Raw genomic sequence first — 27,203 nt, forward strand, 5'->3', positions numbered from 1 at the left:
CACGGTGAAGGTCTGAGTTCATGAGTGGCTTCCACAAGGAGACAGAAGCCCAAGTTCAGTCTTAAAAGTGATAAAGTTGTTCACAAAGAAGAGGGGAGGGCCTTCCTGGTGGAAGGAGCGCCTGGGGCAAGGCCATGCCAGCCCGACCTGAGGCAGCACCTCCCAAATGCCTTTAGCTCCCTCTGGTGACAGCCTGGGGTGGCAGTGAGAGAAACAAGCCTGGAGGTGTAGAGAGCACATGGAGGGCTGACTGGTCATCCAGGCAAGAGTCAGAAAGGTCTCCATAAGGCGGGGGAAATATGGATGGAGAGAGGGCACAGGGCCCTTGGGAGGTAGAATCAGCATGATTGGGGGGTTGGGGGACAGGCAGTACCCAGGACGATAGCCATGCTTGGTGGGGGGGGCTGAGGGAGCCAGGACAATAAGTGACAGCTCCATCTCATGGAGTTTGATTGAGAAGGACAGGGAAGGATTCAGCTGATGGTGAGAAGAGCACCTGATTAAGGGAGATTTCTGGGTCATGGCTCTGAGTGATGTCTAGTGTGCCCATGGGGGTGGGTGGCTGAAGTGGGTGACAAAACGAGCATTGATAATGGGGGTGTGCTGGGGTGAATGAAATCCTCAGCCTTGCCATAAAGTGGGGACAGCTGCCGACACAGCCTAGCTCCGAGGGCTGCTGGGGACCTAGTGTGATTCTGTGTGTGGGGACATCCCCATGCAGAGGCTATCCACACTCAGCAGATGTCAGCCAGCCATCTCTCAGTCTTCCTGTCTCCTACCCCTCTCATCCCCTTCTCTCTTCCTCCAGCTTCCTTTCCTTCCTTCCTTCTTTCCTTCCTTCCTTCCTTCCTTCCTAATTCTCTAAGGCTTAGCATCCTTCCCAGCCCTCAGTCCTCCCCCCACTACACACACACACACACACACACACACACACACACACACACACACACACTCACGGCCTATGAAAACATTTGTCCAGCACGGCCCACAGCTCCTGATGGCAATTCTTTCATGGTTCACTCATTCCTCAGACATAACATACACAAGGTCCCAGATCCCAGCTGGAGCCAGCAAGCCCTGCCAGCTGCCTGGGGCCACAGCTGTTTCTGACCATCTCCATCACTGACAGTCATTTCCTCACCTGACTCCAGGGACAAGCATGTGCAGCTGGATGACACCATCATTCCACCCAATCCACAAACAGCCATGGAATTCCTACTGTGTGCTGGGCACTGAGTAGGTGCTACAGGACTCGTAGAGAGGACTGAGACTCTGCAGATCACAGGGCAGGAAAATGAAACGGTCCACAATGCCCGTAAAGTTCTAGACAATTGTAGGAAGGTCACAAATCATGATTAATTGTTGGAGTTATTGTGCAGATAGCCATCGCCAAGAAGAGCAGAGAGCAGGGAAAGTCGGGGGGGTGGGGAATTGTGCAAAGATCGATGGGCTGCCGACAGAATGGAGTTTGGGTCTAATTTCTGCCCCTGACACACTGGGTGACCTTGAAAGTGTGCTTTCCCTTCTCTGCAGTGGCCCCTTCTGTAGAGGGAGGAGTTGCAGAGAGAGGACAGAGATCTCTTCCAGCTCCAATATCCCCAGGCACTTAGAGCTGCACTAGTCAGGCAGGTTGTGGGAAAGAAGTGGACAATGAGCCTTGCTTCTTGGTACAGTCTGAAATTTGCTGTGCAAATTCCTCTGAAACGGGCCCTTCACTGCTGACCCCAGAGGCATCTCCTGATGGCTCAAATGACCCATCTGGATAATCCAACTGTACATTTGAACAGGAATTTCCCACTGACCAATCCCTGTACATACTCACATGTATCCTGTGAGTATGTACATGTACATGTCTCACAATAACCCTGTAGGCTAGGATAGGCAGGGAGGGTCTTACTATCCTGATTGCACGGAGGGGGAAACCAAGACCCAGAAGAGGTCAAAACACGTGCCCAAGGTCCTGCTGGGAATTAGAGGCAGAGCTCAGAGTGGGTGCAAGAGAGACATGAGGTGCTTCATGCTTCTCCAAGTGGGGTCCACTCCCTCCTTGCCCTCTGCCCCGCCCCCTGCATTCCCTCGGCGGTGTGATACCAACACTGCCACACTGTGCACACCAGCTGTGCTCTCCTTTCAGGATCCAGCAGGCAGCCACTTTGATTTGCTGCTAATTCTTTATTTAAAAAAAGATTCACAACTCAATTACATCAGGTAACAAAAGCTCGCAGTCAATAATACAAAACGCAAACCCAATAAACATCCATTTTGACCAGGGGCCATAGACTTAGAAGAGGAAAAAAAAAAGAAAAGAAAAGAAAATTACAGCATCAGCTCGTTGAGAACAGTACCTTGTAATTCCCAGTAAATTAGAATGACTGTGAGTCATTTTCCCCACTTGAGAGGCAGGTATATTAATTTATTGTCATTTGTCAACCATCAAAAATAAATTGTTTACAAGGGATGGGGAGGAAGCTTCAGAGACTCAGGCTGAGGTTGTTATCATATTATTATGGCACGAGTTTGTGTAGGATCACGCACAGGGTTTGGGGTCTTCAGCGCTCGCCTGTGCTTCCACTGGCTCCCTAAAGAGGTGGGTCCTGAGGGAAACTGAATAGCCTCAACTCCAGATCCCCTTCACCACGCTCTGCTTTACCTATTGTTCTCTAGAAATCAGGGCCTCCTTCATTCACCCCACTTCTGCCTCCCAGAAGTCACCCTTGGGAACCCAGGACAGGAGGGGGCAGACTCAGCCACAGACGCACTGTTTGCCGCTCACTGGCTGCCCTCTAGGCACTGAATTAAGTCTCTGATAGGCATTATCTCATTTAATCCTCAAAGCAGTCCTTCAAAAGAGATATTATTATCATCACCCTTTTAGAGATGAGGAAACTGGAGCTAAGGCAGGGTAAATACCTACCCAAGGTCACACAGCTGGTTAGTAACACTGGCAAGGCCAGGACCAGGGGAAGTAAACGAGCCTTGGACACAAAATGTAAGGATGCATTGGCTCTCGGGATCAATCAAGTGCAGGGTCTGTACATGGGGGAATGCCTCACCTCACCCTCGTCCTATCCCTAACAGAGCTTGGGTTTGCCCCCAGGTCTGTCTGCATCAAAGCCCTTGCTTTTTTCTCTATGGTACATCCCACTCCAGAGGAGCTCATCCTCGTAGTCGCAACTAGAAGCTTCCAAAAGCGTGACGCAATATGGTGGGGTTTCGGGGCTCAGGGGGCTGACTACGGAGGCTCTACTTGCCAGGACCCCTACAATTAGTCCAGAGAGGCAGTTGCTTGCTCCTCGTGACCTTCAGCCAGGCCATAATCCAGGTTAAAAGTGGGGGGCTGAGGCCCTCCCACAGGTCAGCAAACTCAGGCTGCTGACACGTGCTTGCCAAGTTCTACACCCCCTTTGGAATCTATAGAGCTGACCCCAGGCCAGAGTCTCACCCTGCACGTGGCATCATTTTGCAGTCTTTTCAAATCCTCTACTTATCCCCAGGAGGGCAGGGCTTCTGGTCCTCGTTTTTCTCCTTGGGAGGGAAAGCTGTGGTTCAGAGAGGTTAATTAACGTGCCCCCGTCACACCATCCGCAGAGTGACCAGACCAGCGTATGACTCAGACCTCAGGGCTCGTTCCTTCCCACCTCACTGCCAAGAACTAGGTCAAGACCTCAATGAGGCTAGCATTCAGACTTGGTCAGGGGGTGGAAGAAATAAGAAAGGTGATTTAGGGAGGGGGCAAAACAACCAAGTCAGGAGCAAACAACTTCTAAAATGTAATCATTTGGCTAAATTTAAATGTGTGAAAGGGTTCAGAATGATTCATAATGCATGCAGATTGACACAAACTATGCAGAAAGAGATGAGAAGAGTACAGCTTACCTCTCAGCCATAAGCAGGAGTGGGCAGGACACAAGGACTCTGTCTCAGGCAGCAGTTTCCAAGCAAACCACACCTCCAGGTTAAAAAGACTTTCTGAGGCAGCCCGACAAAGCCCCGGAACCTGGAGTGGTGAGGACAGAGGTGGGCCCATTGCTATCTCCAGATTCTGCAGTCTCTGGGACCCCTCGCCCCCACCAGCACCACCCCTGACCCAGGCTTCCCTTCTCTGAGCTAAATAATTCTCCTTGCTTTCCTTTCACCAATAAGCCTTCCTTCTTTTTCAGTCCTTTAGCTGTCCTGCCACCTTCTCCATTTCTAACAAGTCAGGAGGGAGGGTTTGGCTGAGATCTGAGTGGATTAGGACGGGCCAGAAACTTCTCAGACCACCCTCGCTGTATATCCATATAAGCCTCACAGCAGCACAGAGGGAAGAAAATGGCCTCTATGAGGGGAAATTAGGGGTTGCGGACCAGGGTCTGCCAGCTGTGTGGCCTCAGATGAGTTACTAATCCCTCTGAGCCTCCCTCAGTTTCCTCATATGTCAAATGAAGTGACTAACAGCTACTGTTTATGGCTATTAGGGGGGTGCCATGTGCATTCATGCCTGGTACATTGTAGGGTGCTGAGGCATTGGCCCCTACCTCTCTCTGCAGCCCTACAGCGCCCCCCACACACACACACTGCAGCCACCTGCTGTGGTCAGATATACCCCAGGCTTTCCTGACTCCACTCCCATCCACACAAGCTAGACTCCTACCCTCCACCTCCTCCTCCTTGTCTGAGAGTCCTACCTACCCATTATCTCCACCACGAGGCCAACTTCAAACCTCCACCCCACATGTCCTGCAACCAGCCAAGGACTCCCGCGTGCCCCTGCCTCCATGCCTGTCACAGTCATCTGTCTCCCTCCCAGGCCCTGAGCACCCGATAGCCCTGACACTGTGCAGAGATTTCCCACTTTCTCAGGCCTTTCACCCCATTCTCTCCTTTGAACGTTGAACCCCCACTATCCTGTGAGGTCAGAAAAGAAGATATGGTTCTTCTTTGACTAGGGAAGAGGTTGGGGTTCTGAGAGGACACACAGCTGGGAAGCGGTCCACTCTAATCATAGACCCCAGAGCCCTTTGGTCCCTCTACCTTGCCTCCCCAGTACAGCCACCCTTACTGGTGAGGTTTCTCTTTTCATAACTATGACCACCTCCCCACTTTCTTTGTAAGCTCCTTGGTGGTCTGGAGCCATCTCAGGTCTCCTCATATGCACACAGCCTTATGCCATGCCCACGTGCCGTGAGCTCCAATCAGTGCCTGGCCACTGACAGGGCGATGGGCCAGAGACTCTCCTCTGAACTCTGTGGACACCTCAGTTTCTCACCTGCCACATTAGCAGTCAGTCAACCCTTCAGGCTTGTCTCTGCAGAACAGGCCTGGGCTCCACCTTAGGAAGCTCCCAGGAGGCCCCTAAAATGCTTAGAACATGAGACACATCCTAGAATTATAGGAGGAGAAGCCACCGTGGGTGCACATGAGCAAAACTGCCTTGCCTCGCTTCCTGGAAGCTTTTCATAAGGACCCTGAATCTGAGTTTACGGGGACATGAAAACCTCCTGAGTTCCTTTCCCTGGCAGTCGGTCTCTGGGGAGGCATTTGTAGCTGGTATGCTAGCTGTCTTCAGACATGCCGCTCTTCGATATGATTCACCAACTGAGTTATTTTTTCCCCCATCCTTGCTTGACTTTATCTCAACAACCTAAGAGGCAGCAGAAATAATCCCACGTTTTTATTTTCATCATGATTGGTTGCTTGTTGTCTGCACACATATTGCTCCAGCAGGAGTTACTGGTGGGGTGGGAATAAACAGTCTGGGCTTATAAACACCACTCTCCTCAATCATTCCATGTGGGACCTTCGTGTGTCTACACACCCATGGGGACACTTTAAAGCTCTCTACCAAGTCAGTTTCTGCTACTTCCACCATTAATAGTAATAATCATAAACACTTTTGAGTGCTTCTTATGTGCCAGCCATAATTCTAGGACTGCATGTCTTAATTCCTTTAATCCTGATAACACACATGGGCTAGAAGGCTGTTCTCTTATTATCCCCATTTTACAGATGTGGAACAGGGAAGTTGAGTTACTTGTCTTGGGTCACATGAGTACTTCGATTGAGGACAGGGAGAAATATCCATAATGGGGAAATCCCAGGTATTCAGGACAGCCTCACCCCGACACCCCATGTTAATATAGACTCTCCCTCTCCTCCCCCTCTCTCTTTTTTCCCCCACCCCTCTCCTTTCCCCTCTCTTTCTTTCTTCTATCCTTTTACTAGTTCTTTACCTTCCTAGCTCTGTGACTGAAGCAAATTCACTGTCCCTGTCTAAACTTGACAGCCCTCTCCTGACCATGGGGAGAGGAACCCTCCTTGCTGACCTGCCATGCTGGTGTGGTCAGGCTCAGAGAACCATCAGGACCACCACAGTAGTGCACTTGACCCCCTGAAAGCTGCTGGGTTGGCAAGAAGGGCGTCAGTCTTCATCGCATGGCAGGAGCCCATGTGCTTTGTCCTATTGCAGCATCTCGGGCTACGGAGCTGCTGGTGGAAAGGGCGGAAGGAACACCATGATGCGATCTCACGGTGTGTCTGTGCTGGGCATCTTCAACCTGGAGAAGGACGACACGCTGTACATCCTGGTCGGGCAACAGGGGGAAGACGCCTGCCCCAGCGTAAGTGCCCAGAGCAGGGGTTTCTCTTCCACATTGACCCAGGGTCCAGGCAGGCCCCTCGGAGGGCACCAACGCCCGACACCCCTCTTCGGGAGCTCACGTTCCAGGTCCATTTGGGTGCATGAGAAACCGGGTACTGTGGCTGTTAAGGTTTTACATCCCTACAGGGACCAAGGCTGAGGCACGGGTTTCACGAGTAAGCTTAAAACTGAAGAACTGAATCCTATTTGAATGGGCAAAAGGTTGTTCCTCTGAGCAGAAGTACAAGATGAAGCTACTTCCTAAACTTTCTTGCTAGGGCACTGTTGTGTTTAGCCATATTATTACAAACAGGATAATACCAGGTTAAACATTTCTGGTTCAGCTCTTAGGCACAGGTATGTCCATAACTGAATAGGAAAAGTTCTGAAAGATCAGATAACAATGATTGCTTCTGGGGAGAGGATTGGAGTTGAGGGTGCTTTATCAGTAACTCCTGATATAGTTACAAAAAGAATGCGTTCATGTATTATTTATTATTAGTGTGATTAAAACTTAAAAACCATTTTAAAGCACAGATCAAAGCTGGAAGACCATGTAATCAACTTCCCCCATTTTACAGATGAGAAAATGGAGACCACAGAGGTGAAGAGACCTGTTTAAAGTCACTCATGACACAGCACAGAATAGGGACTCTGGCTCCTCTTTTTGCTGTGCCTTGCACTTGCTTGGGCCTCGGTTTTTATGGCCTTCCTCTCTTGTCAACTTATAGCTCATCACTGGACAAGGCAGACTGCCGTTCTCTGCAGCCCCGGAGACAGCCTGCCTTTCTTCTAGTTTCTGAACCCACTGGGTTTGACTCTCCAACTATCAAACATGGAGAGTTCCAACAGTAGAAGTTAAAAATACTGACAGTGGTCAAAAATTACCAGGAGAATGAACAGTGAGGACTGATAGAGCAGGAGCCATGCAAACTCCCAGTATCCAGGTGTTTGCCTCTAGTCTGTGTTGAGGGGAGGCAGGAGCCTGTAGGTGCGGGCATTCAGCACCTTGCAAGGCGCTTCCCCCATGAGCCAGGGCCCACTCTCACCTGAAGCACAGCTTCCGCCTGGGAGCTGTGGAGGCAGGGAGCGGGGTTCTAGTGCCCAGGAGCCAGGGGTTCTCCAGGAACCTATCCAAGAATAGCCTTGGAGGACAGAGGAGGTAACAAAGGCTCCCGAGAAAGCAGTTCAATTCCACAAAATAAATTCAGGGCTCCTAAGAGCTAGGCGCTAGGCTGGGAGCAGAGCACAGCCTCCCCCTCCCCACCACCTTATGGGGTTAAAACAAAGCAACAGGAGTACGCTTAGCAGGTGCAACCTTGTGCATGAGAAATGTCTGGACTCCAACTTTTATTTAGCAACTATAATCAGGACTTTCCAGCCTGATATATTAAGTCATTAAATTACAGGCTGCTGTAATTTTCACAGGAATTTATTGAGTGCTAATGTAATTCTTTCATCTAAGCCGAAAGATTGCATTGACTTTTGCAAGGGACTTTTACTTGATTGGATTGTAATCAATTATGTCTTTTCACAGGACTGCTTCCTTTTTTTTTTTTAATTCAATTGTAATCTACTTGTTCCTCTGGGCTGCTGCACTTTATCATTTCATTAATCAACCTACTTGCTCTCAAACTTCGCGGATGCACAGGGAGTTTCGAAGAAGCCGGTTTTCCGCCAGGGACAGAGGGCAGCCCCCTCTGCTGGTTGGGCCCGGCATAGCATGGGCTTGGGGAAAGGAACTGGTGTTTCTGGCTACTCCACACCTCCATCCCCAGGCGTCACTGGGAGAGGGAGAAAGACTGTTTACAGGTTCTACCTCAATCTCCAACCCTCCCTAGGCAGAAAAATGGTGCTCACAGAGGATCCTCTAGACGACAAAGTGGACTCTAAGAATTAAACTGCAGGATTTGGCAGCTTTGCTGATTCAAATGCACATCTGTGTGGAATCACTCTTCCCGTGTGCCATACTCAGCGCAGAATGGGCTCTAGCTGCCGGAAACCACCACACACACACACACACACACACACACACACACACACACACACACTCTTGCCTCTGCTTCTCCAGTTCCTTCCTAGCCTCATCTGGTGGCATAACTCAGGGTTTCTCGACATCAGTACCACTGGCATTTTGGAGCAGATAATTCTTTGTGGTGGGGACTGTTCTGTGCAGCGTAGGTGGTAAGCAGCGTCCCTGGCCTCTACCCACCAGATGCCAGTAGCGCCCCCAGAAGTTACAGTCAAAAAAGTATCCAGACATTTCCAAATGTCTCCATTAATCTAATTGTTAAATCTCACCACTACCATCACTCACAAGGTAAATATTGTGAGGGGCAAGCCCACACCCAACAGTACCCAATTCATTCAATGTATTCAGCAAATACTTATTGAGTACCTACTATATGCCCATCACTGTTCTAGGAACTTGGGATATATCCATAAACAGAAGAAACATCTTTGTTCTCAGAGAGCTTACGTTCATTCCAGGGGCACAGGGACGAACAGACAATAACTAGTTAATCGGTTAATACGTTAATCGGGACGTCCAAAAGTGAAAGTGTTAGAAGTAACACTTCTAAAGCATAGAAGTAGGGTAAAGGGGGTCGAATGCGCCAGAGTTCAGGGATAGGTCGCAATTTAAAACGGGGTGGGAAAGGAAAGCCTATTGAAAAAAATTCAGCTGAGCAGAGTCCTGAAAGAGGTGAGGGCTTGAACCAGGAAAATATCTGGAGACTCCAGCAGAGCAGAAACCAAGTATCTGAGGTGGGAGCATGCCTGGTGTGGAGTGGAGGGAGAGTAGGTAAGAGATGAGGTCGGAAGAAATGCGGACCAGTTCAGGCCATTGAAAGGTCACATTTAAGCCATAGGAGACTTTTGAGCCAAATGGTGAGAATAGAACCCGGATGCAGTTTGCGTATCTAAAGGATCGCTGCTGCTGCAAAGTGGAGACTAGACCACATGGGCTCCAGCCAGAGTCAGGGCAATGAATTCAATGACTATTGCATTAACCCCAGCAAGAGATAATGGTGTCTTGGACCAGGATGGTAACAGTGGAGGTGGTGAGAAATGGTTGAATTCTGGGCATATTTGGAATGTAAAATCCAAAAGGATGTCCTGCCTGATCAGATAAGAAATTGAGAGCAGGAAAGGATCAAGGGTGACTCCAAGAATTGTGCTTGAGCCACTGGAAGGAAGGAGCTGCCATCAGCTGAGTTGGGGAATGCTGCGGAAGGAGCAGGTTTGGGGCAAGATCGGGAGTTCAGTGTCAGACATACCGAGTTGTACAGCTCTGTCTGGTAGAGAGCCGGGAAGTCCGAGCAGGGACTTCCAGAAGACATCTGGAATTCAGGAGACAGATCTAGAGTAGAGATACAAATTTGGGAGAAATCGGCCTAAAGTTGAGACAGGATGAGGTTGCCTAGGGAGCAGTACAGATTGAAAAGACCAAGGACTGACCCCTGAACACTCCCCACATTTATAGGTCAGGGAAAAGAAGCCAAACCAGCAAAGGAGGCTGAGGAGGAGAAGCCAGGGGTGTTGGAGGAAATTCAGGAGGGTGTGCAGTCCTGAAGGTCAGGTGAAGAAATTATATTATGAAGAAGTGATTGACAACACCAAATGCTGTTGCTGGGTCAGCAAGATGCAAGACTGATCATTCCGTGCCCCTCAGTCGACTGAAAGGAGACCCCCTAGCAGGGGCAGCAGGGGACGGGCATAAGTCTGGGCTCCAGGCAGACAAAGGCCACACTCCAGCCTGACTGCTCCCTCCTTCCCACACTTGCAATCTCCAGCCATCTGCAGCTTCTATTCACAGGAAGAGGGCGTCCCCAATGGGTGGAGGCCACACTGCTGCCAGGTAGAGGAGAGGAAGAAAGGGAGCAGGTCTGAGGGGATGGACCATCTTAGCACCACTGATTCAGACTGGGCAAACCCCCATTTACAGAGGAGGAGGCAGGTCTGGGGAGGTGAAGTGGTTTAGCCAACCTCTGGCAGGGCCTGTCCGGAAGCCAAACTGGGCCCTGTATTCTGTGCTCTGCTCTGCCCATCTGATGGTTCATGTTTCCGTCCAGCATGCATCTGGCCTATCGCGCCTTCCCCAGGTGGCAGTTAGCAGGGTTTCCTTCTAGCAGTCTCACCACCAACCCCACAGTCCTGGACGGCGCTGAGCATATGCAAGAGAAATGTCAGCTCTCTACAGTAGCTATTCACAGCCTTCCACCCACACTAAATCCACTATAAAAAATATCAAATTATTTCCATCATTAAATCCAAAATGCCATGAAACAAATTGCATCTCGGCTATTTATCTGAAAATTTCTCTAGGACTCATTGCCAGCACCCCTGAGTGCTTTAGCATAAGGAGTGGCTAAAGATGAATTGCCATGTCCACTGGCTGGTTGCACAGCAGCATTCGATGGAAATGTGATATTTTATTGGCCTTTTTTCTATTAAGTGAAAGAAAAGTCATTTTCCTCTGAGGTCAGGTCGATCTTTGGAGAGTTCCTCTTAGCTGCTGTGGCTGATAAGCGACAGCATGGCTATTCTCGAAGCACTGTGCTCTTTTTATTCAGAGATTCCAGGATCTGTGTCACAGGAATCCCCCCAGCCAGGGACATCCCCAGGGACTCACAGATGCCTGGGCTCACGCCAGGACCACATGGGGCCCAGAAGTGAATCCAAATAAAACAGCAGCCACTTATTGAGTCCCAAACACGTGTGAAACACCATCCTGCACTACCCACAACCTGTGGTGTCCTTATTCCCATTCCACAGGTGTGGGTCAAAGAGCTTGAGCGCTTCCTCTACAGTTGTTCAGGGGTGTCTGTCTGATTCCAGGGTTCACACCCTGTTCTCCATGGGGGACATAGAGAGCTCTATTTAGGGCTGTGCCAGGGAATTTCTGGAGGCAAGAAATGGGACGTTAGCTGGAAGGAATGAGTTGTCCAAAATGGAGAAATGATTATCCCAAAGATGAGCTGGGAATAAAATCCAAGTCTGGCCTCCCACTGGTTCTTTTCCTCTTTCCATGAGGCCTCAGAACTGCAACTTCTCAAAAAAAAAAAAAAAAAAAAAATCCCAGTGGCAGCCTACTGCCTAGACAATGGAGTCCAGCTTCTTCTCAGATTGTATCCAAGGACCCTGTCCAGTTTAATCTGACTGTCCAGTTTAACTCCTTCTACCCACCCTCACTTACATGCCCCCTAATCCTATCTCACCACTTAGGGCCTTTGTCATCCCCTCTTCAGAGACCAGTGGATCCTAAAAGGTCCTCCTGAACCATCTCTCTGTCCTAAAATGGACTTTTCTGAGCCAAGAAGACTCCTTGGCTTTTTCCCCAAATACCCCACTCACCCTCTGGGTTCATGCTGCTCTCTCCCACTAGAATACCCTAATTTTCTCTCATTCTCTGTGTTTAAAAATCTCTCTATCAGATGTAATGTACATCATAGAGAACATAGTCAATAACATAATAACTTTGTACAGTGACAGGTGGTTACTAGACTTAACATAGTGATCACTTCCTAAGGTATATAAATGTCAAATCACTATGTTGTACACCTGAAACTATGTCAATTATACTTTAATTTTTTTTAAAAAGTCCCTATCCTTCAAGGCCAAACTAAATGCCACCTCCTCCAGGCAGTCCTCCCTGATCATCAGAAACAAAGACTCACTCTCCCTCTCCCAGCTTCTCATGCATTTGCTATCCAAGCTGTCCTGTGGTCCTTCTCTGATTCTGCCCAGAGAGACAGTTATCTGGGTATGTTTTTTGTCTCTTCAATTCAACTGTAAGCAATTGAGAGGTAGGCCCTATCGTTAAGCATAGATGATCCATCTGCTGGGAAGTAGAGAACTCTGAGTACAAACCTGAGATGCTTTTTGTTTCCACAGACAAACCAATTAATCCAGAAAGTCTGCATTGGAGAGAACAACGTCATAGAAGAAGAAATCCGCGTGAACAGAAGTGTGCACGAGTGGGCAGGAGGGGGCGGAGGAGGAGGCGGAGCCACCTACGTATTTCAGGTGAGGTCGGCTGTGCCAGCTCCCCAAGGGCAGTGACTTCTGTGGGTCATGGGGTTGGAGCCTCGCAACAGCCCTGGGAACAAAACGCCTCTCAGCCCCATTTAAAGATGTAGAAACCGAGGCCCAGAGGGATGTAGGGCTCCCTGTCTGTCCAGGAAAGGACAGGCTCTTCCCTTGCTGATGTTCCAGCCCAATTTCACCACGCAGGCTTTTGCCGTCCCTGCTTCAGAGCTCCAGAGGGTCCCACTGTGCCCTCCTCTGTCCTAAGGTGAGTTTTTCTGGCAGCATCACAGTCAGGCCAAAAGGCAAAGACTTCCTGTGAGGTCCTCCCACAGGGAAAGTGATGCTGAGGGCTTAATCTTGAGGTCATGTGGGTCAGAGCCAGAGACCCCCGAGAATGGAGAGAGCGAAGAGACCTGTGCTACCACCAGCACCCAGACCTCTGAGGCTATGTAAGCAGCCTCTAAGCTTGAGCCACACCAGTGGTTTTGCTTCTCGGCTTGAACCCTGACTGCTGTAGGAGCTGGAGGGGTGGGCTGGGTTGTTGGAACATGAGTTCAGAGCCCTCAGACCACCGAGATGTCACCCACTGCCCAGCACTCGGACACATTTAAACATTTAAACTGGGGCTCAGGGGTCTCCAACTGGAAGCCCAGTTCGGTTTCTCAATCTGTGAATGTCTCTCCGGCCAGATGAAGGATGGGGTACCAGTGCCCCTGATCATTGCGGCCGGCGGTGGCGGCAGGGCCTACGGGGCTAAGACAGACACGTTCCACCCCGAGAGACTGGAGAATAATTCCTCGGTTCTAGGGCTCAATGGCAATTCCGGAGCCGCAGGTAACACGCTACAAGCACCCCCTCTGCCAGGTCTGTGAGAGTTCCAGCTCGGCCCAGTGCATCACACACCTGTGGGCCTCTTAGTCACTGGGACTTGAGAGGCTGGGAGCTCTTATATTGGTACCAGCCTCGAGGAGGAAGGGCAGGCAGCATCTCTGGGCACCACAGACCACCTTGCTAACAGATTTGGATTTGCAGAGGTCACTGAGAAAATGAAACAGGCAGCAGCAGCATTCGGACAGCCAGCGCAGCCCTCCCTGGGTTTTACCAAATGCAACTAGGTGTGAGCAAACGGAAGAATCTGGGCCCAGTCAGGCACCCCAGGCCCCTGTGATTCATACCTCCAGACCCCGGGCTGCCAGCTCTCACAGCAACTCACTGGAAAAGCTCTTTCTGGAATCTCCATGGCTGAGCTTTCTGTGCTGGTTAATGAGAGCCGGCCACACAAAAAGGGGACAGACATTGAAAGGCATGTAGATTCTTTGATTCCTCTGAAATCAGCCATCTCTAAAGAGAAAAGACAATTCATCTTTGCGGTTTTCCTTTTTCCACAATCAGACTGAGGGAGGGTTTTTGAAGGCATTTAAGATTTGAGATTAATTAAAGCAAATACTCAAACTTTCTCTGTAATCAAGAGATTGCTAGGGATAGAAGAAAGAGTAGCAACAGTTGTTGGGTCCCCGGTGAGGAATTACCCCCAGCAGTATTTATAGCGCCCTTTATGCCAGTACAATTTCATAAATTGCAAAGCACTTCCACATCTACTGTACATGTGCTTTTCAAAACAATCCTTTAAGGTTTTTCCAGAAAGATACTATTATTCCCATTTTACAAAAGAGTCTGTGAGCTCATACAAAGTTAGTGGATTTTTTTCACAACAGGGCCAAACTGTTTCATACTGAATCCATTTTTTAAAACATTGTTGTTCGTTTATATTTATTTTTATGTGCATTATTTTATTTTCCACACATTTGCTTGAAGCCTGCAAGATGGAGGGGGTGGGGTAGTCAGACTTCACCTCAGCTGGGGATTGTGCAGGAAGTAAGGGCAGGAGGGTTGGGACAGGGGAGGAAGGGCAGACGTGGGTGGCGTCAGGCCCCACTCGTCCTAAGATATTTACTGTGCTCATGGCTCTGCGTGGCAGGCCACCAGAACCCACTTCAGGTCCCTAATGGAGCGAGGGGACTCCCCTCTGCCACCTGACTTCAACAGCTGTGACAGGCCCACACCCCATCTTCTGGCTGGCAGAAGAGAGCCCAGACACTTGAAACCCAGGCATCCCTGTAACTTCTGAAGATGACAAAAGGTCCCCACGACTTGCCTGGGGGCCTTGAATCAGCTCATTCTAGACCTGGCCAAGAACACTCGGCTTTTGAACCAGAGGCCTGATGGGAAGCAATGGTCCGAGGCTCACTCCCATCTGCAGGTGCTGCTGTAGCCAAAGCAGGTCTCCCTAGGACAAAGGGCACGCTCCTGGCTTTCCAGCTGTGGACTCTGTAGCCCCCAGACCCCCTGAAGACTGGGCCCCTGGGCTCTGGAACTGGAGCGAGCACCCCTCACAATGCACCTCGTCCTGCTTCCTCGGCCCGAACCCGCTGCTGAGCTAACCTAGCCTGCATCCTCACGCAGCGCTGTCTCCCTCTCTTTCTGCAGGTGGTGGAGGTGGCTGGAATGATAACACTTCCTTGCTCTGGGCTGGAAAGTCTTTGCTGGAGGGTGCCACCGGAGGACATTCCTGCCCCCAGGCCATGAAGAAGTGGGGGTGGGAGACCAGAGGGGGTTTCGGAGGGGGTGGCGGGGGGTGCTCCTCAGGTGGAGGAGGCGGAGGATATATAGGTAAAGACGATTCGTGTTCAGGTGTCGCCCCCCTCCCCCCCCCCCGTAGTCCTAGGCGCCTCCCTGCCCCCCCCTGCCTGCCCCCCGCCCCCTGCCCCCCCAGTGGAGACTGTGATGTGGTGTGCACGCCTCCCTCTCGGCCCGCGGGGCCAGCCAGAGGCCGGGTGATGGCTTCCGAGCCAGCACCCCGCCTCGCGGCTGCAGTAGCAACAGCATCCCGGCCCCGTGTGATTCTTGGTCACCCCAACGCCGACGATAAAGAGGCTTTGGCTTCCTGGACTGTTCTCTGAGCCGCCTCCAAGGACACGCTGGCATGAGAACCCTGGAGGCCGGACTTCTCAACCCCGTACTCCCTCTGGACGGCCCGGCCCATGTCCTTGCTCCCTAAGAGCCTGGTTTGTGGCTTTCAGCCTCCAGGACTCCTCACTCTCCCTTTCCTGTGCCAGCCCACCAGCTCCAGAATGGCACCACTCCCACGCGGATGGGCGCTCCCCCTGAGGGCACCCGCGGGCAGCCCCGGGCAGCCCTCCAGCCAGCAGCTGGCCACTGGCCCCAGCTCCCCTCTGAACCCAGAGCAGAGCAGAAGAGCCTTCTGGAGCTGAGAGGCTGGGACATGGTGGCTCCACCGTCCCCGCAGATTAGGACACAACGCATGCACACACTGTGATGTTCTGTCTGTGTTTTGCTTGATGCTGAAGAAGATGTTTGTCTTGACCAGATGCTCTTCTTTTCCAAGCCCTGAGTGGGTGGGAGGAGCCCCGGGGGGGAGCCCAGAGATAACCCAGCCCCAGCTGCATGGAGGGACAGGAGCCTAAAGGCACAGGGGCTCTTCCCCACCACGCCCCAACACTGACCCTGTGGGACTGGAAAGCAACAATCCGTGCTACTGCCCTGGCCAGTCCTGGAAGAGGCACTAAGGAGCGAACTCAGCCTGGGAGACTAGAACTTAACTAACTCTTGCTCACATGGGCTGCTTCCTACAGGACCCCAGTAGAGTGGGGACTCCCCAGTGGGAGCTGGCCTTGACCTGGAGGGGAAAGTGGCCCCCGCACCCAGCATCTACTGGGTCTACACGCAGCACCTACATGCCCCTGTGCCCTGAGCCTCCCTTCCCTCCCACGCCCCGCCCCCCAGGCCCCTCACTGACCTGGCTGCATGACCCGCTGAGGCACACGTGTGTTGAGACTTGGGCGCCCACCCCTCTGCGTTAAACTCTTCTCTGGTTTGCCACAGGGGGCAATGCAGCCTCAAACAATGACCCCGAAGTGGACGGGGAGGATGGGGTCTCCTTCATCAGTCCACTGGGCATCCTGTACACCCCGGCTTTAAAAGGTACACCCTCTGCCAGAGGCAGAACCAACTTCCTCAGACCAATTCGCCCACCCAGCTAAAACCCTTAGGGCTGTTCAGCCGAGGCCAGGATACAAAGGCATGACTACGGGTCCGTTGCAGGCAAGGTTGCCTGGTGCTCATCTCACCAAGTGTTCTAGAAGTCAGAAGGTGTGGTCTGATATGGGCACAGAGGCAGAAGAGTGACTACCAGGCACGCTGGTTCTAGAAAACGCAGCAGTAATAGGCCTTGTCCCTGTACCAGCCAACATCAGCATCAGGTGTGTGGACCCTGCCACCCACCTACGTACATGCACCCCCACGCCCTCTGTCTGAGCTCCACTCACCACATGCACCAGGCACTTTCCTACATGGAGCGGTGCTTCAGTGGTAGTGGGATATGGAAACAGGGACCAGGGAACCCTCACTGACCAGCTAGAGATAAAGCAGAGGCTGGGAAGGGGATGAAGGTCAGTCTTCGCAGACTCAGCCCAGGGCTAACCCTCCCTCTTTGTCGCCAGTGATGGAAGGCCACGGGGAAGTGAATATTAAGCATTACCTAAACTGCAGCCACTGTGAGGTAGATGAGTGCCACATGGACCCTGAAAGCCACAAGGTCATCTGCTTTTGTGACCACGGAACAGTGCTGGCTGAGGACGGCGTCTCCTGCATTGGTGAGAGGATGGGGGTTGGGGGCCCTGAGCTTGACCCACAGTTGGTTTCCATGGCTGGGGGGCCCAGGTGCAGTTTTGTAAACTTCCCGACCCCCCTCAGTCTCTCCCTGCTCAGGTGCTCTGACAACTATGCAGAGAACACTGAGTGTGAAGGGTGGGTCAGGGCTCATGAAGGAGTCTTATGTCATCTAGTCCCACCCACAACCCAGGGTGTGAACCTTCACATTCCCACCAAGGGGCCATCCTGTCTCCACTGGAACACCCCCAGGGCCAGGGACCTCAACACTCCTAAGACACACTCTTCCACCGAGGGTTAGAGCCAGACCCTGTTCCTTTTAGCTTCTGCTCTTTGGTTCCCTATGGGCAACAGACTTTCAAGTGTGTCCTCTTCCTACTAGTATTCTCCAAGTGAAAACCCTTGTATCTGGATCTGTTGACACAAGACAGCGTTTTATGTCTCCTCTCCATCCTGGTGTGCCACATTGGCCGGTGTTTCAGTTGTCAGTGCCTGGGACCAGGCACAATACCTCACTGTGCTTTGTGCCAGTGTGGCCCCTGGGACCTCCCTCCCATGCTCTGGGCTCAGTGCACTCAGGACCAGAGGCAGAGAGTCAGCCTCAGAGTGCTGCTGGGGGGGCACACTCTACTCTTGGGTGCAGTGAGTTCATTGTCACTGAAGGCCCCTGAATCTCTTCAGTAAGCCATTGTTGGCTCAGCTTTCATCCTCCTCCTGTCATTGTGCCGTTGATATTTTGGACCCATGTCCAGAATTTAGTATGTGGCCCTATTACGTGTTCCCTCCACCCCAAAGCTACTGTTGAAAGCTGTAAAGTCAGGACGAACCAACTCATCACCTGGTTCTCTGAAAAGGAAGGCAGACAAGGTCTCTGGGGATGGGAGGAGCAGGGGGCTTTTGTCCTGGCTGGGGAGGGTATTTCTGACTTGGGATCGGCTCAAAGGAGAATCGGCATGGTCACTGGTGCCCTGTGGGGACCTGTCTTCCAGTGTCACCCACCCCAGAGCCCCACCTGCCACTCTCGCTGATCCTCTCCGTCGTGACCTCTGCACTCGTGGCCGCCCTCGTCCTGGCATTCTCTGGCATCATGATCGGTGAGTGTGCCAGACCCCGGGGGCTTCCACAGAGAGGCAGGGAAGGCAGATCTGGCAGAACAACGGAGTCTTAGGCTGTACCACAGACACCGAGATGTCACTGCATGTGGGTGGTAACTGTGGCAGCCCAGGCCAAGCCAAAGCAGAAGCCCCCCGCCTTCCCGCCCCCAGCACAGCTGTGGTTCCTTGGGAACCCCTGATTCCTAACCTCAGCCCCATATACAACCTCCTGGCTGCTCAAGGGGTCGCGGGGGTGGGGAGACACTCAAGCTCACCCCAACCCTGGACTTCACTCCCAGCTCCCATCAAAAGCAGGCTTCAGCAGGCACTTCTACTTTGGCTCACTCCCTATGTAACGCCTCCAGCCCCCACTTCCCCACTCCAAGCAGAGAATGCAAAATTGATTTCCGTTAGGCCTGTGAGCAAGGTAAGCTGATCTGCAGGTCACAGAGGGCTCAGTGTGGTCCAGCCAGGCTCCTACTACTGGAAATGCCTGGGGCAGCTGGGCAGGGACAGGAAGGAAGACAGAGGGAAAGGCTCAGCTCTGGGCAATGGTTTCAGACCAGCCTGCTCAGGAATGAGAGAATCTGGGAGTGGCCAGGTAGATGACAGCATGTGCAATTCTCACATGTCCCTTCAAAGGGACAGGATGATAAGACTGAACACTTGTCGCACACTTATGATATGTTGGGCAATTTATACATTTTTAGTTCACTAAATCCTCAAATAACCCTGTGATCACAGTTGGTACATTTTATAGAGGAGGGAACTGAGCTCATAGCAGTTACTCACCTGCCCTGGCCCATAAGTGGTGGGGCTGGGCTTTAGAGGCAGAATCCACCCTGCGAGTCACAATTCCGTGCTGCCTCCCATGGAGTTTGCTTACAGAACATTCTCATGTGTATGGTAACAGTGATAATAATCCCTTGTATTGGTAGAGTTCTTTAGAATTTTTTACAACCAATTTATGTTGGTGAATTCATTTCCATATGATAACCCTAGGCAGAGGGGAGTGGGGACAGGGGACAGAGCAGGAGTTACTATCCCTGATTACAGAGAAGGAGATGGGATTCAATGAGGTCACCTGACCTGGTCAGTGTCACTCAGTTTGTAAGTAACAAAGGTGGAATTAGAACTCACGTACTTGGGCAGCAGTTTGGATGCCAGCTTAGAAACCTGTTGTTCTGTAGCAGCTCTCCAGCTATGTGGCTTGACAGTTCTCCAACTGCAGGAAGCACAAGTAACCGAGAGCCTCAGCTGCACTCATGTCCATTGCCAGGTTTGCCCCACCCGAAGACGGGGCATAGCACAGGTACAAAGCAGGCCTATTCCTGGGAGACATGGGACTCCTCTGGTGGACAGCTTTGGCTCCATGACTTTCCAACAGCCTTAGTGGAACTTCTTTAAACCGCATAGCTATCTGGGATTTTTATTCAACCTTCCCTCACTCTCTCCTGCAAGTGAGGCCAGACTTTCAACACAGTCTGATGGTTCTCCCAGCCTTCTCAGGCTCCCTCCACACTTCCTCTCATAGCCAGTTGCCCTAATGAAATCCTTGTATGTTTAATCTCGTCTTGGGTCTGCTTCTCGGGGGACCCAAACTCCTATGTCTCTGCCTCTATATGATACAGTAAAATCTTTTCCATTTATATGATTTTAAGCTTTACATTTACTTTAAATAATCTTTCAATTAAAAGTGCACTTTCACATCCATAATCATTTTGTTAGTATTACTAAGTGTGATGAAAAGGGTTAGATCTCAGAAGAGGAGATGGAGATCCAAGAAGGCTTCCTGGAGGAGGTGGCCTATGCTGGGTTTCAAGGGCCAGGCCGCCTTGTCCAGGCCACACTAAAGTTGACCTCCATCTATCTGTAGTGTATCGCCGGAAGCACCAGGAGCTGCAAGCCATGCAGATGGAACTGCAGAGCCCCGAGTACAAGCTCAGCAAGCTGCGCACCTCAACCATCATGACTGACTACAACCCCAACTACTGCTTTGCCGGCAAGACCTCCTCCATCAGTGACCTGAAGGAGGTGCCGCGGAAAAACATCACCCTCATTCGGTGAGTGCCCCCTGCCACCCCTCAGAGAAAGGGGGTGTCCTAGGAGGTTGGATGTCATCCCAGCACCGTGGATTCCTCTGGCCGTACGAGGCCAGCAAAGCCACCCCTAGGCCACCCCCAGCCCTCCCAAGGGGAGGAGATTTCATGTTCAGGGCCATTTGCGGGTATTTAGCACCTTGTATATTCATGGGGTTTGTACAATGAGAGGAGAACTAGATGGGAGGAACCGGACGCTCCTCAAAATGCTCTCAAGTGCCCCCTGAGCCATGCTGGCCCGTCTCTCGCCTGGTGGAGCCCAGTGCCCCTCCTCAGAGCGCCCAGAGCACCCTGTGCGTGGTCTGTCACTCACGGAGCACACGCCACACAAGGGTCAGCCGGCGACCTGTCCCCCACCCCCCATAGGGCAAGGCAGGTCTTATTCCTCTCTGTCCCTGGCAAATATCAGAGACTCAAGTCTTCACTGAAGAAATGTTCAACCACTGTCTTGAATCCCCGGTTGGAGCGCCCCTTGTCGGTTTTCAGATAAAGCAATGGAGGCCCGTGATTGTGTAGGAAAGCCAGGTTCAGCGTGTGACACGAGCGTGTGCATGCCCCTCTCGTGGGCATCCACGAAATGTGCCCCGGTCTCTTTCTCCTAGCCCGCTTGCCTCTGCCTCATCTGCCCTTCTCCTTTGCACAGGGGTCTGGGCCATGGCGCATTTGGGGAGGTGTACGAAGGTCAGGTGTCTGGAACGCCCAACGATCCGAGCCCCCTGCAAGTCGCTGTGAAGGTAAGAGGGGCTCCCTCAAGGGCCTGACGTTGGCCAGCGGTCTCTGCAGACCATGCTCTCTGCTGACTGCCTCTCACTCCTGCTGCTAACGGCCTTCTCCCCTTCTGCGCCCAGACGCTGCCTGAGGTGTGTTCCGAACAGGACGAACTGGATTTCCTCATGGAAGCCCTGATCATCAGGTACTGTCATCATCAGGTACACAGAGACACACTCCCCACCTCCCCACACGGAGATGTTTCTAATAGACATGTCTCTGAGAGAAACCCTCCAGCATGCCTCTCCTTCTCCAACAGGAGACTGCCCCAGATTCTTAACACGTCTTATCAGAGTAGAAAGCTCCAGATGGTTGACTCAGAAAAAAACATCTCTGTGGCCTAATAGTCTAATTGCTATCACTCTGCCTTCAGCCAGCATCCCTGTGTCGTCCATTCATTCCCTTCCCTTCTTCAGAAATAGAGCATGCTAGGTTTTGACAGTGGAAGATATCATCTCCCACCAGGTAATTCTTCTGCCGGGCCTTTCACCAATCCCAGCTCTCAGGTCTCATGTAAAGAAAATGTGATGGAAGGCCGCCCCACGCAGGTCCACACCCCACGCGGGTCCACACAGCTGGCCTGCACCCTTCAACGTGTGGCTCTGGGGTCCCAGCTAGGAAGCTCGATGTCTGGCGCTCTGAGAGATCACTTTAAGGAGGACGAAGGGGTTTGACCTTGAGATCTGGCTGGGCTCACGGCCTCCTGTTGCACTGGGGAGCCTCAAACATCCTGACAAGTCGGGGCGGCCTGGGCCCTCCCTTTGGTGGAAGTGGCAGAGGGAATGAAGGCAGCACAGTGTGTGATGTGCTCGTGGGCTCTGGAGCCACGGGAGGACAGCGGGCTTGGTACCTTGCTTTAAAAACAACTTATCTGATTACACGTGTAACACATGATTATTGAGTAAAACTTGGAAAATACAAGCTTATATGGAGAGCCAAATCACTCAGTCTTACTACTTGGGAATAACTAAGCATCATTATATTTCAGTCTGTAGTCACATACTCTGTCAACTTTGCATGTGTGTGTGTGTGCCTGTGTGCAGTTCCCTGGCCCCGCTGTCCTGTGTGTCCTAGGAGGTTCACATTAACAAGAAAACCCAAATCCACACGCCCCTCTTCCTTGGTCTCTTTCACATGAAGTCACCTGGCAGGTCTCACACAGTCCCTTGTGGAAGCAGTTCCTCCAACTTCTGCCTCAGTCCTGCCTCGGGGGACTCAAACACAAATCCTAGCAAGCAGTCCATGAGCCAGTCTCCCAGAAGGACACACCACGCTCTCCTGTCCCCCCTCCCACTTTCTCCCCCAGGTGCCTGTGCGACATCCTCCCACCTCCAACCAAATACTCTTGTGCAGACTGAGCTCCTGCCAGGCCTGCCCTCTGATTCTTCTACCTGCTCAGTGATGAGACAGGTCTTGGCTTAGGCTCAGCATGGAATCCCTGCCACCCACATTTACAGAATGCATTTACATAATGTGGCTGCTGAAAACATAGCTCTGTATCCTGCTTTCCCCACTTGCGAGATTTTCCCAGACTCAGCTTAGTGAAATTTGGTTACTGCCCTCTGCTCTGCAGCAAATTCAACCACCAGAACATTGTGCGCTGTATTGGGGTGAGTCTGCAAGCCCTGCCCCGATTTATCCTGCTGGAGCTCATGGCGGGAGGAGACCTCAAGTCCTTCCTCCGGGAGACCCGTCCTCGCCCGGTGAGTGACAACCCCCTTTCCCCAGTGCTAGTGCCAGGGAGCAGAGCCGGGGGTGGAAGAAGCAAGAATGGGCAGCCTGGGAAGCAACTCGTCCATGGCATCAAAGGAGTTAGGCCCTGGGCTGGGATCTGGGCATGGCCAGGAGAGAACGGACAAAAGGTGGACCATGGCCCTGAGAGCTCATGCAAGCAAGCCTTGTGCAATGGATTCTCCTGCCTGAATCCCTTTTCATGGCCTGCTGACTATGGAAAACCAAAGTAGGGACAAGCACAGAGAGGGACGTTCATGCCAGCCAGGTACTAAGTCAACCAGCCGACTGGGGGCAGCTCAGTCTACCCCACCGTTCTGAGCCCACTGTTCTCTCTCAATGGCACCTTCCTGACCTTGTCGTTTTACTATCCAAATAAAGTGCTGACGTATTTTGGAAGGCGCTGCATGTGTGCTATGGTCAAGGGGCTAATGCTGGGGAGACTGAAAAGACCTAGGAATCCAGGAATGCCAGCCACATCCCTGCCCTGCTTAGCCAGTAGACAACCGTGTAGCTTAGGACAGACGCTCACTCTAAGCTCAGGATCTGCAGTGTGAAATGTGAGGCCTGCACTGGAACATCTCTGAGGAGTTTCTAAATTATATAACGCAGCACCCTGGGGGGCCCCAGAGTCTAGCCGCCTACTCCTGTCACTGCTCAGTGCCCTGACATGCTTCACACTCACACACATTGGAAAGGATTCTGTGGTCAAACAAATCCCAGAGCCACAGCAGGCTCCCTCATGGGGCCTCCATACACACCAGTGTAGAGCAAGTCGCTGGTAACTGTGATAAAGAACCTAGTGAACCCAGGAATTCCCACACCTGTTTGACCGAATTCCATCCCACAAGCCCGCTTTGGGAAACCATGGACAAAGCCTCTCTGAGTACTGGACAGAACACATCCACAAGCACAACGGGCCTGAGGAATGTCTGGTTGTCAAAGGAAGTGCCACACTCGGGTGAGGGGTCGCTGGCAGATGGGGTGAGGAGACCCCGATTCTAGCTCCTTCTTTGCCCAGGCTGCACACAAATGGCACTGGGCCCCCTAGCTACGCTCTGCATAACTCTTTGAAGTATCAGTTTTGCCCCAATGCCCACAACTCGCCGGGCACCCCACTCACACACACTCCACGGGCTGCCAACTACCTGCTTCTGGGCAGCGTGGTTAGTGGAACAGTTCCTTTGCTCTGAGCATCCACAGACAGGGAACCCAGATACACCTGGACATGGGTTCATGCCTGGGAAGCTTTAGTCCCTGCATCGCGGCAGGTTTATGGGGCATTTGAGACATCAAGGGCCCTCGCATCCTGAGTGACGGGCACAGAGACACTCGGGGAGCCCGGAGCAGGTCCTCCGTTGGTGGGAACAGAAAGCATTTTCCTGGGGACAGAAAAGATATTTCTAATACTACAGCAAGATAGATGAATATTCCCCTCAGAAATAGATTATTGTTCTTTTTCCCAGGAAATGGGGACTCTTTCTGTCACAGTGCCCGGTATTTCTGACCCTAACAAGGCCTCTGGAGAAACCAAACACATGGACCATTTCCCGAGACCCCCAGGCTCTCCACACCTCAATGCCATCAATGAATGACTGCAGATCCCTTTAAGAAGGATTCACTCTGTGCCTCTCTAGACCCTCGTAACAATCCAGTGAGGCTGTAGTGTCATGCCCCTTTCACAGACGAGGACACTGTAGCTTGCAGAGTGGCAGAGCAGTTAGCCCCAGGTCACACAGCCAATGAGGGACAAGCAGGAGTGAAGCCCAGGTCAGCTTGACTGACCATTGAAATAAGCTGCTCCCTGCACTTGTGTGCAGAATTGTGCATTCACCTGGGCTCTGGGCTCTGTGTTCACAGACTCAAGTCCCTTCTCTGACGTGCTCTCCGGAGGAGCTCCATTTTAACTGCTAGAATTCTGCCTCCCCCAACAGATCCTGAAAGCCCCCCTCAGGGCAGTTTGGGCTCCACCCTTTTTCGGCTGTGTGAACTGGAGGGAGTCATTTTGCCTCTCTGAGCCTTCAGCCTTCCCATCTTTAATATAGAGATAACCTTCTCTTCCCTACCAACTGCACAGGACGCTGCTGCATGGAGAGATCCTGTGCTTGGACTTGCTCTAATGCACATAAGGCCCTGCCTGATGCCACGGGCAAAGAATAGTCCCCTCCTAAGTTGTCACTTTCAGAACTGAAGCATGCCCTAGAGAAGCACGAGTTCTCTCTGCCTCCCCAGACCCACGCTATTGCTGCAACGAGTCCTGGGGAGGCCCTGATCTGTGGCAGAGAAAACCCCAGCCATTATCTGGGTAAATCCTAGTTCAGCTGTAATCAACCAACCAAGCCCCCAACCTTCATTGAACCACTACAGTGTGCCAGACATTGTGCGGGGTGCTGTGGTCATGGACGCTGAAGTCCCTGCCTTGGGGACATGGTAAAATCAACACAGAACAACAAATATGTCACATCATGACGACATGCTGCTTCGGACTTCAGGGATTTCAGAATTCAAAGTGACACTAAGACAGCATGTAGCCTTTAGAAAAGGCTTCCAGGGTCTCAACAGGTTGTCCAGGCGGAGACAGACTGCACCCCAGTGGGACGACGTCCGTCGTTCAGAATAGCTTGAAATCGCTCTTCGGTTGCCCAGCATTTCCCAACAGCTTTTCTTTATCAATCCATATTAAGTCTGGATCTTCTTCAAGAAAATTAATATTTAAAAATATTTTAAAACATTTAGAGGATTTTAAAAACATTATCCCCATGATTTTCTGACAGGCTCATTCATACGTTTGGGGGATTCAAAGGTAGATGAAGATTGAAGTGGAAGAATGTGTGGATGAATGAACAGGGGAAAGGACAGGTGGCCATCCTGGGTTCCTGTGCTTTGCGGTTCCCAGCCCTGGCTGCCCACTTACTCACCTGGGGCACTGTGAAACATGCAAACGCTGCACCCTCCTGGGGAGATTGATTCGCGGGTCTGGGCTAAGGCCCAGGCATCTGTACTGGCTTAAAGCCACCAGGTGATTTCTAATGGGCAACCAGGGCCCAGACTCCAGGGGGACAGCATGTCAGGGTTTGGCCTCCTTGCACTTGAAGCTAGTGTCTCAGATCTTCTCTCTCCCAAGAGCTGCACGTCAGTGGATCGCTCCGTCTCCCCACAGAATCAGCCCTCCTCCCTGACCATGCTGGACCTTCTGCACGTGGCTCAGGACATCGCCTGTGGCTGCCAGTACTTAGAGGAAAATCACTTCATCCACCGGTGAGTCAACATGCCTGTTGCCTCCTCCTTCCGCATGCTTCCCTCTCGTGTCTCAGCGCCCCCTTCAGAGGAGAAGGGGGGTGGGGGCTCTCTCCCAACGTGTTTGGATGATCCAGCTTGTCTTTAAGATGACTACTGGTTCTGCCAGGTCTTCCTTTGTCAAATGGGTGTCAAAATGTCCACACCAGCTGTGGAGACTTCAATGAGCCGTGTTTGGCCTCCTGTGGGGACCACTGCTTGTATCTTGCAAAGAAACGTTCAAGTCCTATAACACTTTAACGTTCCCCCATCTAGAAAGCTGAGCTCATTAAGGGAAGTTAAAGGAGTTCATATTTTCACATGTTTGACTACGGGTAGTTCGAAGGCAAGGAACCTGTTTTATTCTTCTTCGTATCCATGGCATACAGCGGGGCACAAGAAATGTTTGTTGAGTAAATTCATTTTTTTCTAAAATACTCTGAAATGAGCATAATGATTATTTTATCTATTCCTACACTTCATTTCTTCTACTGTATATGACCCTTGTGTTTAGGTGGTGTTTGGGCTAGGACTTCAAATCCACGCGTAATGCTAGAGACACCACAGATTACAGATTTCGTTCCATGTGGATAATTGATGACTTTCTCATCTGACAGGTTGACTCTGAAATCTGCAAAGTCAAATAGATTGTTAAGCTCTTTGCAAAGCTCTTCCCGATGATTTCCCTCCAATTTAGTAAATAACAATCTGGTGAACTAACAATTTGTATTAGTTCACGTCTTCAAAGAGTATAAGGCATATTCCTAATAATTACAGTAAGTGCAAAGTAGAAAATGAGAGAGGCTGCATGAGGTTACACATAGACACGCATGTAACAGACAGGAAGCTATGCTTTCTCCCTAATAAAAATGGGGAAATTAAAGATCAAGAAGTCCT

At 51.4% G+C, this 27,203-nt stretch overlaps 1 protein-coding gene across 1 annotated transcript in view; it reads left to right on the top strand.

Annotated features, from left to right (window-relative positions):
- Nucleotides 1–27,203, top strand: part of ALK (ALK receptor tyrosine kinase) — a 642,106-nt gene that overhangs the window by 594,936 nt on the left and 19,967 nt on the right. The window contains exons 13-24 of the mRNA XM_081068072.1: nt 6,449–6,599; nt 12,515–12,646; nt 13,339–13,483; nt 15,137–15,319; nt 16,553–16,651; nt 17,170–17,322; nt 18,328–18,432; nt 20,309–20,495; nt 21,175–21,265; nt 21,380–21,444; nt 22,873–23,002; nt 26,191–26,288. Coding sequence (XP_080924198.1) covers nt 6,449–6,599; nt 12,515–12,646; nt 13,339–13,483; nt 15,137–15,319; nt 16,553–16,651; nt 17,170–17,322; nt 18,328–18,432; nt 20,309–20,495; nt 21,175–21,265; nt 21,380–21,444; nt 22,873–23,002; nt 26,191–26,288 — 1,539 coding nt within the window. The remainder of the gene's footprint in view (nt 1–6,448; nt 6,600–12,514; nt 12,647–13,338; nt 13,484–15,136; nt 15,320–16,552; nt 16,652–17,169; nt 17,323–18,327; nt 18,433–20,308; nt 20,496–21,174; nt 21,266–21,379; nt 21,445–22,872; nt 23,003–26,190; nt 26,289–27,203) is intronic.

This window comes from Rhinolophus hipposideros (assembly GCF_964194185.1).
Source record: "Rhinolophus hipposideros genome assembly, chromosome: 12".
NCBI lineage: Eukaryota > Metazoa > Chordata > Mammalia > Chiroptera > Rhinolophidae > Rhinolophus > Rhinolophus hipposideros.